We start from the raw sequence: 12,493 nt of genomic DNA on the forward strand, positions 1-12,493 counted from the left end.
CCAAACTACAAGAACAACAAATGTACCATATAAGAAATACGGCAGCTGTCAGTCACATGACCTGTGTATTATGTGTATGTGTGAGCTAATATATACTGTCAGGGGGGAGGGCTTTCTGTTGCCTGGAGATTTATCAGGCTGCCAATAGCAACCAATCACAGCTTAACTTCTATTTTGCTACAGTTAATTAATCTGAACTCTGATTGGTTAATATAGGCAACAATTTAATAATTACATTTCTATCTATTTGTTTTGTGTTTTTTGTGTGCAGAATACATTTTTGTTAATAGGCGAAGCCGGGTAGTACAGCTAAAATATACACATACACACACACATATACACACACACACACACATATACACAGTACAGACCAAAAGTTTGGACACACCTTCTCATCTCTAGAACAACTATTAAGAGGAGACTTTGTGCAGCAGGCCTTCATGGTAAAATAGCTGCTGGGAAACCACGGCTAAGAACAGGCAACAAGCAGAGGAGACTTGTTTGGGCTAAAGAACACAAGGAATGGACATTAGACCAGTGGAAATCTGTGCTTTGGTCTGATGAGTCCAAATTTGAGATCTTTGGATCCAACCACCGTGTCTTTGTAGAAAAGGTGAACGGATGGACTCTACATGCCTGGTTCCCACTGTGAACCATGGAGGAGGAGGTGTAACGGTGTGGGGGTGCTTTGCTGGTGACACTGTTGGGGATTTATTCAAAATTGAAACCAGCATGGCTACCACAGCATCTTGCAGCGGCATGCTATTCCATCCGGTTTGCGCTAAGTTGGACCATCATTTATATTTCAACAGGACAATGACCCCAAACACACCTCCAGGCTGTGTAAGGGCTATTTGACTAAGAAGGCGAGTGATGGGATGCTACGCCAGATGACCTGGTCTTCACAGTCACCAGACCTGAACCCAATCGAGATGGTTTGGAGTGAGCTGGACCGCAGAGTGAAGGCAAAAGGGCCAACAAGTGCTAAACATCTCTGGGAACTCCTTCAAGACTGTTGGAAAACCATTTCCGGTGACTACCTCTTGAAGCTCATCAAGAGAATGCCAAGAGTGTGCAAAGCAGTAATCAAAGCAAAAGGTGGCTACTTTGAAGAACCTAGAATATAAGACATATTTTCAGTCGTTTCACACTTTTTTAAGTATTTCATTCCACATGTTTTAATTCATAGTTTTGATGTCTTCAATGTGAATCTACAATTTTCAGAGTCATGAAAATAAAGAAAACTCTTTGAATGAGAAGGTGTGTCCAAACTTTTGGTCTCTACTGATTATATATATATATTTTAGTAAGTGTTCCCAGTATTGTTTGGGGTGACAACTTACATGGGGAGATCTGGTGCAAACATGTATGTGCAAGAGACCTAGAATTGTTATTTTTTTTTTTTACCAAACACCAGAATTCGGAATGAAGCCTTACCTCCACACAGTTATCACAGACACTGCAGTGCGAGCAGCGAGGCGGCCGGTAGAAGTGACAGGTAGCACACCATTTCATCCGTACTTGTATTCTTTTGATCTCCACATTCTTGTAGAGTGGAGCTCTGAAGTCGTCATCCTTGTCTTCATCTTCATCAGCTTATTAGATAAAAAATTAACAGAATCAAGAAGCGTCTCCAAGACGGAGCAGAGACTATGAGGATACAACAGGTAACCAGCGAAAGACCATACTACAAAACCACTCAGGCTTCATGCACATGGCAGTGCCAAGTACACAAAGCCTATACAGCAGAACATGTAGTACCATCATCTCCGCTCTCCTTTTATCCTTATGGATATATTCTTTACTAGAAGCCATGTCTAAGGAGCAATTACTTCCAAAATAAGATGTCTAATGGAGCATTGCAATGATTTATAATTAAACCAGGAGGCAAATAGCGGTACAGTAAGGCCCCAGAGTCTTCTGTAGTGTGCTGTATTAGCAATTAGAACAAGAATAGAGCTGTAAACATATCCATGGTTACAGATGGTAATATTTTTTGGCTTTACCCAATTTTAGCTTCTTTTCCACTCATTTTATGAACAACAGAAGCTTTTTCAGTCTCCTCTGTGGAGCTTTAAAACTTTTTGCTGCTCTTTAAAGGGAATCTGTTAGCAGGTTTTTGCTACCTCATCTGAGAGCAGCATGATGTAGGTAGAGGCCCTGAGTTCAATGATGTATCACTTAAATTTGTGGCTCCAGCCATTCTGATGTGCCGAGCCGCTCGGGTCCGTGCTCATCGGTGGGTGGCTCGAGCTCCTCTCGGACCCGGGGGTCACATCGCTCTGAAGGGAACGTGGCGCTACGTGTAGGGATTTCGGTGGGGAAGGTTCAAGGTCGAGGCCGTGGAGTTTAGGGGTGTAAGTTCGTGACGCCACCCACGGGTTGTGGTGATGTGGACACCACCGCTGCCGTTAACTAGGCTCCCGGGGACGGTGTTATGCAGCCTGGTGTTGACCCCTCCGTGGGCAGGGGGTGACGGTCCCGGGGCCCGCTGGTTGCGAGGTGAGGGCAGTGTGGTGCGGTGCGCGGCCCGAGGGCACTGTTGTACTCACTATGACAGGTACATCGGAGTCTCTGGTAAAGCAAAAATAATGGTGGTCGGTGCCAGCTGCCGGCTGCGCTTTGCCCCTTTCTCAGGTTGGTGGTTCCCGCCTTTCTCCTGCATCTCTGAGGTAGAACTTGACTGCCTATGCTTCAGCAATGGTAGACCGCTCTCCGGCTTTCTGTGTGTCGGGGAACCAGTTTGCCCGCAGGCACTGGCCCGTGGGATCGCTCTGCCTGTGCGGTGGCTTTCTATCCCCCTCGGTGGGCTGTTGCCGTCTTTCGGGTCTTGGGACGGGAAAGGACCTAAGGTCCAGACCTCAATCAGTGAATTCGACGTGGTCCAGTGGCTTCTGGATCTCATTCTGGGTCTGAGTACCCCTCCTGGTGCTCCGGTTCCAGTTGGCTCCCTGGTTCGGTACCGGCGGGCCACTACCCTGTCCCGGTCCCTTACTGTTTCACCAGCCGTCTTCCCGGCTCCTGCAGGCGGCAACCACAGTCTGCCTCCTGGTCACAGGGTATCTGGGCTCCTACCCAGATCCCTGACAGACGTTGACCCTGCTACTACTCTCCTACACTCCCTAACTCATCTGTTTGTGTTTTTCCCGCCCGAACTCCTCGGAGGGCGTGGCCAACCGCCTGGCTCCGCCCCCCTGGTGTGAACGTCAAGACCTGAGAGGGGTGACTCAGGGTTTTTAGGTTGGCTGGTTACACCTTTTTAGGGGCTGGTGTTTGTGCAGGGTATCTACCTGTGACTACCTGGCTAGTCCAGGGCGTCACACTGACAGAGTGAAAGATTTTAGAATTTGCATGTAGTAGAGCTCTGGGAGCTGCCCCCTGCCGATACCAGGCTTTAAGTATAGATTTCCATAGACAGAAGCTACTAACCACAGAGAGGGTGAAGTCGGACTACAACTCACATGCTGCTGAGACCCACTAATGATAAAGATAAGAGGCTTAAGCTAACATAGCAGGTAAACACAAAAAAAAAAAAAAAAAAGACATAAACAGAAGTCTGTTTCAACACTTGCAGCATGCTGTCTTCAGGTTACATTGCAAAAATCTGATGATAGATTCACTTTAAACGAAAAAAAAAACAAAAACAAACGATTAAAAGGGGTATTCTCATCTCCAAGATCCGATCCCAATATGTAGTAGGTGTAATAATAATTATTATAATAATAATAATGTTATTATTATTCTTATTAATAATATTAGCAAATACCTCTAATTAGAAATGTAGTATAGTTCTCCTGATACAGCCATGTCTCTTACCTCATGTTCAGGGCACTGCAGCTTAGGTATCCCATGGTTACAACTACCAGCAACTGTCACTATATAAGTGGACGTAACCATGGAGACCCAAGCTGCAATGCCCTGCACATGAGGTAACAGACATGGCTATACTACATTCCTAACTGGAGGTATTTGCTAATATTATTACGCCTACTACATATTGGGATGGATCTTGGCAATGGGAATAACCCTTTAAGGAAGGAAGTTTAGAAATACGAAAAATAAATCAGAACATTCCAGCAAGCGTGCTTAGATTGCAAAGATTTGGAAATGGGAGCCGCTGACAAGTAACTGCATCTGACGTCATCTATCTGGATCAGACCTCGTAGTGTACCTTCTATGACAAAGCCGACCCTTAACTTAAAATGAATGAACTATCAGAAGCATTACTGGATCATACATCAAAGATGCAAAAAAAACAACCAAAGCCCATACATTTGGCAAAACTTGGCTTCTGAGGTCACAAAGCAAGCAGTCTTCACAAGACGTAGGATTACTGTACTTATTCAATTAATAACAAAATGAGATACTCATTATTGAATTCCGTGTGTTCATGGGAAATGTCGGCTCACGTAATATATCCTGTGCATTATACAACGCTTCAGCAAATCCCCAACGTGGTTATGTAATGTATTCATAGCTTCATTTTAAAGAGATGATGATTAATCACCAACTTTTTCCCTATTGGTTTTAGCAATTTTCTATGCAAGAGCTTTTTTTTTTCCTTCTTAAATCCATTGTTATTCAATGTGGCAGCACAGGGTTAATCTTCAGCAGGAAAAGACTTGCTACGTAAGGTAACTTTGGCCAAACGATTGTCTTTGTGCTGAGCAAAGGCCTGCTCCTGCCCAGCTCTGCTAATCCCCCAGCCTCGTTGTCTTATTAATATTGATTGCCTGCAGCCAGCGATGGGTTCAGCTCGAGGTCTCCCTATGATGCGAGGCAGTATACAAGGCAGATGGGAGTCCGCAGCCACAATCCCCTACAGATGAATATTTAACAGGTACGAGAAGATTCAAAACGGCACGGTGGTGATAAACACTAAAAATGGACGCTCCATCTGCATTGTAAAACGCACATAAGGTCACTCCATCTGCGGAGAAAAATTACTAACAAGTCACCATCAAAAGTTACCTCTTGGGAAGATACCAGGATCCATGAAGGTCGCCATGCTGAAATTTGCCAACACAAAGAGGAAAATGAGCCCATTGTACACTGGGATAGCTGGGGAGATTTCTCTAGTTAACCAGGGGCACCTGAGGAAAAAAATAAAGAAATAAAAGAGGTGTTATAAATTGTTATTTTATTAAAAGGAATCTGTCGGCAGGTTTTTGCTATGTAATCTGTCAGCAGTGTGAGTTAGGGGCGGAGACCCTTATCACTTTGTTTACTAAGTGCAGCAGTTATGACAAAATCACAGTTTTCTCTGCAGAAGACTGAGCAGACCGCAGATGTTGAGCTGTGTATAACCCCACCCACACCACAGCTTCTGTGTACATTTTATATTGACAAAGAGCTGCTAATCAGTGGGGAAGGCGTGGTTGGAGTAGAGTGCACAAGGAGGCTTGTCCATTAGGCTATGTGCGCACTAGGCGTTTTTGCCGCGTTTTTAGCGGCGTTTTTTACCGCGTTTTTGTGCTGAAAACGCAGTGACATTGCTTCCCCAGCAATGTCAATGGGTTTTCAGAAGTGCTGTCCTCACACAGCGTTTTTTTTTAGCTGCGTTTTTGTGGTGACCACAAAAACGCAGCATGTCAATTATTTCTGCGTTTTCCACTGCGTTTTTCACTCATTGAATTCAATGAGATGTTAAAAACGCAATGAATAACGCATATAGCCGCGTTTCTATGACTAAAAACGCAGCTATAAACGCAAGGGGTGGGTACTACAGTGACGTGTACAGGAAGAGGATTCCTTCTGTTGGTAAACACAGAAGCATGAATCCTCCCGGTACCGTCACCGCTGCCTCCACCTCCCGTCCTGTGCATGTCAGCTCCGTGCGGCGCCATGTCTGGGCGGGAGGTGGAGGCAGCGGCGAAAACCAAAGTGAACAGTAGAAAAAAAAAAAAAATGTCATATACTCACCTGTCCGCAGGGTCCCGGTGCCATGCCCGCTCCCAGCTCCTCCCGGTCCCGCCGCTCTGGCTGTGTGCAGTCTCCCCGGGGCAGGACCTTGCTTTCAGGACCTGGCGGTGGATCACCTGATGCAGTCACCTGACGCATCAGCTGATCGCGGTGTCGCCGGCTTTTTTGCGCCCGGCCGGCTATCAGCTGATCGTAGTCTCGCCGGCTTTTTCGCGCCCGGCCGGCTATCAGCTGATCCTGCCGTCAGGGGACTTCATCAGCTGATTACCGGCAGCTCCGGCAGCGATCGTATAGGATCAGACTCCTGTCCAATCGATCGCTCCAGGAGCTGCCGGTAATCACCACAGCACATAAGTGAGTATTATTTTTTTTTTTTTTTTCTACTGATGCATCAGCTGACTGTATAATCGGCTTTTATACAATCAGCTGATGTGTGATGTGATTCAGGCACTTGATCCTGACACATCATCTGATCGCTTTGCCTTCCAGCAAACCGATCAGATGATATTGGATCCTGATTGGACGGCGCGGGACCCTGACCCAGGATTACTGCGGAGGGGGGTTTATTTCAATAAAGATGGAGTCACTAATTGTGTTGTGTTTTATTTCTAATAAAAATATTTTTCTGTGTGTTGTGGTTTTTTTTTTATCATTAATAGAAATTCATGGTGGCCATGTCTAATATTGGCGTGACACCATGAATTTCGGGCTTAGGGCCAGCTGATAATATACAGCTAGCCCTAACTCCATTATTACCTGGCTAGCCACCCGGCTTCAGGGCAGCTGGAAGAGTTGGATACAGCGCCAGAAGATGGCGCTTCTATGAAAGCGCCATTTTCTGGGGTGGCTGCGGACTGCAATTCGCAGTGGGGGTGCCCAGAAAGCATGGTCACCCTGCACTGTGGATTCCAATCCCCAGCTGCCTAGTTGTACCCGGCTGGACTCAAAAATTAGGCGAAGCCCACGTCATTTTTTTTTTTTTTTAATTATTTCATGAAATAATTAAAAAAAAGGGCTTCTCTATATTTTTGGCTCCCAGCCGGGTACAAATAGGCAGCTGGGGGTTGGGGGCAGCCCGTACCTGCCTGCTGTACCCGGCTAGCATACAAAAATATGGCGAAGCCCATGTCATTTTTTTTTTCTTTTTGGGCAAAAAACTGCATACAGTCCTGGAAGGAGGATGCTGAGCCTTGTAGTTCTGCAGCTTCTGTCTGCTCTCCTGCATACACTAGTGAATGGAGGATGCTGAGACTTGTAGTTCTGCAGCTGCTGTCTGCTCTCCTGCATACACTAGTGAATGGAGGATGCTGAGACTTGTAGTTCTGCAGCTGCTGTCTGCTCTCCTGCATACACTAGTGAATGGAGGATGCTGAGACTTGTAGTTCTGCAGCTGCTGTCTGCTCTCCTGCATACACTAGTGAATGGAGGATGCTGAGACTTGTAGTTCTGCAGCTGCTGTCTGCTCTCCTGCATACACTAGTGAATGGAGGATGCTGAGACTTGTAGTTCTGCAGCTGCTGTCTGCTCTCCTGCATACACTAGTTCTGCAGCTGTCTGCTCTCCTGCATACAATGAACATTTTGAAGAAGGAAATGACATCAGACCTTTTTTTTTTTTTTTCATCAACAATCTTTAATGGCATTGTGCACTGATTAAAAACGCAGTGAGTAAAAACGCAGCAAAAAACGCACCAAATCGCGGCAAAAACGCATGCGTTTTTGCCGCGTTTTTTTAGCCGCGGGTGCGTTTTTTAGACAAAAACGCACATAAAAACGCAGCGTGAAAAAAACGCCTAGTGCGCACATAGCCTTAGAAATAATCAAACACTGATTGAAGTGAAACAGGAAAAAATAACCCAGTAAGTGACACATCATTGGATTCTGGGTCTCCTACATCATGGTGCTCTTTGATTACATAGCAAAAACCTGCTGACAGATCCTCTTTAAATGGTAAATTCTAATGTGGAATCCAAAAAGTCAGGTAAATATTCCCTGCACAAAGCTGCAATATATAATACTCAGGTTTAACTAACCATTCAAAAATACGCATAGACAAAAGTATGTTATATTGCAACAGAGTCAGCTTGTCCTGTAACGATAAGCACATGCGAATAAAACACTGATTGAATTGAAACGGCAAAAAATAACCCAGTAAATGGCTGGATTCTGGGTCTGATAAATCATGGTGCTCTCCGATGACATAGCAAAAACCTGCTGACAGATCCTCTTCATATGGTAAATTCTAATCTGGAATCAAAAAAATTCAGGAAAGTATTCCTCACACAAAGCTGCAATATATAAAACTCAGGTTTGAAATAACCATTCAATAATATACATAAAACAGTATATTATATTGCAACTGAAAAATAATAATATTAAAAAAAAAAATCAAAATGAATAAATAAACAATAATAAGTGTTGATTTATTGCGGAAGATGCCCAAGCAGAGACGGTTCTATTCAGCACAGCGACAGACCCTCAGTTGATATAAACCCTGTCTGTAATGTGTTAATTCTTGCTAGGTCCCCACAAACTTATGTTTTGGGGTTTTACGTTGCCCCTTTTAGATGAAAAGGACCTGGTACTGCTGTATCAGATCAGATCTTCTGTATGTTTCCAGTACAAAGGCTCGCCCACAAGGCTAGATGCTGAACTAAGTGGTTGTGACAATTGTAACCATCTCATATCAGTACAAATCCCTCAAGGACACAGCGGAGCGACCTATTCGCCTGTTCTCAGATTGAATGTAGCATATGAATGCTGACAGCCGCATGGGAAGGTAAAAAGTGCCATATGCACACACACAGCACAGTGCCAGCCGGGGGAGAAACACTGGAGGACAGGTGTCCATTACAGGAGCGACATGACCGAAGAGAAGCAGCACTTTGCAAATCATACTACAAAGGGACAATAAACAGAACGCACATAGCCGTGTGTTTAATGCAATAGGAAGCGGAAAATACGCCTCAGACCCTGCGGCAGGAGCCCGTGGCATATATATGCCTAAGTAACCGCCATCCCCCGCAACATCTGCCATTGCGGACAGTTGGGGGGGGGCCTCCATATACATTAGATCGTTGTCTGCTCCTGAAAAATTGCTGGATTTGGCCAGATTTAACTCATTTTAGATTTACCTTTTGCTCCTTAATAATTTCCATGGGCACTGTTAAATATTTCTTTCAATATATCCCCATTAACAGGGCATATTGACACCATTAGGGGCCTAACTGTCCCCGTATCTAGTAGCATACATAAAGAGATCTTTAGAAAAAAGGGTTTCTAAAGATCTTTAATTATACGCTAATGAGCGAGGGACTAGTCAGAAGGGCGTTAGTTCCTGCGCGCATTCTGCCTGTGCTGATATGCTATTCAATCCCCATTGCCCTCAGCAGTGACGCGCATACCTGTGTCCGTTGTCGCCGCCTCACAACGCCGGGCTTAGGGTGCGCATGATCAGAATGCCTGGCACTTCCGGTCATGCACAATACACCTGTCTGAAGCCGGGATGTGTAAACCCGGCTTCATAATGCACATGACCAGAAGTGCAGGGCATTCTAATCATGCCCACCTATGAGTAAGGGTCTCTATGACCTGAAACGCGTAAGGCTACATGATTTTAAACATGTATGTTTTTAACACATTTTATGAATAAAGGATGTCTTAATTTTCACTGAAGACTGAACTACGGGTGCTGGATTACCACTTACTCTTATTTAGATTAATCATGCCCACTGCCTGGCATCTGATGCAGTGACAACGGACACCGGTACACGCGTCACCGCTGATGACACTAGGCAATGGGGATTGAATAGGATGTTAGCACTCCCCTGTAGGCGTGCTAACATGGTAAGAGAGTGGAATGAGCGCAGGAACTAACGCCCTTGTGACTAGTCCCTGCGCACTTAGCATATCATAAAGGATCTTTAGAAATACTTTTTCTATTTCTTTATTGTATCTGCATCAGTTGCTATATTCACTTGTAAAGCGCCATGGAATAAATGGCGCTATAATAATAAATAATAATAATAATATTCCATTGTGAGTTGTCTTAGCACCTACTAAATGTTTTTATTTTCAGTTGTAAGGCTGCAGAAGAACATAAGCAATTTGTATTCTTATCATGGTAACTTTTCTTCTCTATTTTCACTGGTCTTCTTCTTGCTTCTTCTGTGCTCTCTTGTCCTTCCCTTATCTACTTTACCCTTTCCGTCTGTTATGGATATGGTTATTATAGATTGAAGACTCCTTACGTTAAAAGAGTCAAGACAGAATTCGCTTCGTGTATGCGACGTAGATACTATGTTATGTCTTGTATAGTTTTTGAAAATCAATAAAGTTTACGATATAAAAAAAAAGAAAAAACCACTTTTTCTAAAGATCCCTTTATCTATGCTAGCGTATACAGGGACGGTTAGGCCGGGATTAGTAATATGCACCCAGAACTGCTCGTGGTACTGGGTGCATATTGCACCTGACAGGTTCCCTTTAAGGTTGGCTGAACACACTGGAATCAACAGATTCAGTCCACACTCCAATGTGTATGTGGCTCCCGACAGATAAGGATCCGGCACATCCGACTGTGGACCGCCCATTATTTTGTCCTCTATTAAATAAACTGCCAAAATGGAGGTCTGGCGGAGTGAATGCTCCTATATACGGGAGAGCTGTGCACAACAACCGCCAGTCAAACAACCAGTCGACAGCTATCTAAAGTGTAGAGAGTAGGAGGGTCGATTAAAGGGTTGTCCAAAACTAACACATTTAATCCTAAATGTCTATTTACTGTAATAATCAAATCTCTTTTCTAATCTACATTAAAAAGTCTCCATCATTCCCTCTCTACTCCCTATAACTGCTTTTTTTTTTTACCTACTTCTGCTTTGCTGATGCTTTGTTTGACAATCCGCAGTGCATGCTGGGATACTCAAACGAGACGTCATCAGGAGGCAGAGGCTGTGGTGATGTCCGTTTCAGGGGCTGGCCTAGCCCCAGCTCAACTGATCCTCTGACATATGCGCAGTACAAACTCCCTCATCACTGTGCGATATGGCTTTGAATGCACAGTGACAGTGCACTCCCTCGCCAAATCTGATGAGACGTGGCGTGACAAGCCGGCAAGGGAGCGGCCTGTCAATGCACATTGTAAAGGGAGAACCCAACGAGCAGGAAAAGCAGAGACTGGTCCCATCCCTGAAAGTGACGTCACTTGCAGAGGCCAGTCTGTTCTCTGCATTTTATGCTTGCCAGGCTCTCGCCTTGCAATGCGCACTTGCTAGCTCAAAACTTCTCATCAGAGAATAAAATAAATAAAGCAGTTAAACAGAGTGGAGAAAACAATAGAGCTTTTTAATTAAAGTATATTAAAAAAGAGATAGCAATGAGCGAGCACTACCATGCTCAAGATCTCGTAACGAGCAGTCGGATGGGCGCGACTCGTGTACAGAGTATAATGGAAATCAATGGGGAACTCTTCTGGAAAAATGCGCAAATAACCCATTGACTTCCATTATACTCGGGTGCGCAAGTCTCGCCCACCTGAGAATCCAACTGCTCATTCTGAGCACCAAACACCCGAGCATGGCAGTGCTCGATCATCACTAATTATTACATTGCATAGACAGATATTTAGGCTTAAAATAAATGTTATGTTTTGGACCACCCCTTTAACATCAGTCAGTAGCTAGTTCTTGGGCATTTTGTAAATCATTTAGGTCTATTATTGAGCTCCTCAAAGCGGACATGACCACAAACCTTCATGCGATCAGAAGTCAGTTACGAGAAGTTCAGTAAAAGACGTAAAAGTTACAGAATTAGCTCGATGATAGATTCTTAGTCAACTCTTTTTGAAGCCAAGTCGAGAATATATTTTTAAACTCAAAACTATATATATTTAAATAAAAAAAATAAAAAAATTATAACCCCCCCCCCCCAAAAAAAAAGTGCCAACATCATTTAGGCTTCTTTCTGATATTTCAGAATAGTTGCAATGACTCCATTAAACTCCCCAACTATCCCTTCTTCCATCCATACTCAATATACTCGTATGTATCATTGCGACCATGGGCTGTAGCACTGAACGCCCCAATTGCTGGAAAGGACGATGGACTGGGCGATAACACTTAGTGGAGAGTTGGAGTGGAAGAATTGTGGGAAATTTAGTTCGTAGCCATTGCTGTAGTTCTGACATGGCCACAAGATGGAGGCGTCAGAGGAATGTAACATCACTCAATAGAAACTGGGGGATAAGGGCTCTCAAAGAATTAGGAGTATAGCATTTTTACTAGATGTTGTTAGATATACTATGCACTGTCATTTTTATTTCCCCTTGACCATCCCTTTAAATATGCCCTTAGTTGTTGACCAAACTATTATTCCTGATCCCCATATACACAATCAAGGAGCCACTGAGCGTAGATGTGTACTCAATGGGGAGAAGGCTGCAGGTCGGCCAGTCTTGAAGAAATTGCCATCTTGAGTAGAGATGAGTGAATCTGAGGTTAGAGGTTTGGAAAAAGACTTCCTAATAAAAACAAGGTTCAGGTTCCAGCGAGTGATGAGGACGAACCACTCAA

At 44.2% G+C, this 12,493-nt stretch overlaps 1 protein-coding gene across 1 annotated transcript in view; it reads right to left on the bottom strand.

The window, feature by feature from the left end:
- The window catches only part of ZDHHC8 (zDHHC palmitoyltransferase 8), a 121,413-nt gene that overhangs the window by 20,489 nt on the left and 88,431 nt on the right, over window positions 1-12,493 (bottom strand). The window contains exons 2-3 of the mRNA XM_075320939.1: window positions 4,972-5,093; window positions 1,438-1,595 (exon numbers count right to left, since the gene is read on the bottom strand). Coding sequence (XP_075177054.1) covers window positions 1,438-1,595; window positions 4,972-5,093 — 280 coding nt within the window. The remainder of the gene's footprint in view (window positions 1-1,437; window positions 1,596-4,971; window positions 5,094-12,493) is intronic.

Source organism: Anomaloglossus baeobatrachus, chromosome 1, assembly GCF_048569485.1.
Source record: "Anomaloglossus baeobatrachus isolate aAnoBae1 chromosome 1, aAnoBae1.hap1, whole genome shotgun sequence".
Classification (NCBI taxonomy): domain Eukaryota; kingdom Metazoa; phylum Chordata; class Amphibia; order Anura; family Aromobatidae; genus Anomaloglossus; species Anomaloglossus baeobatrachus.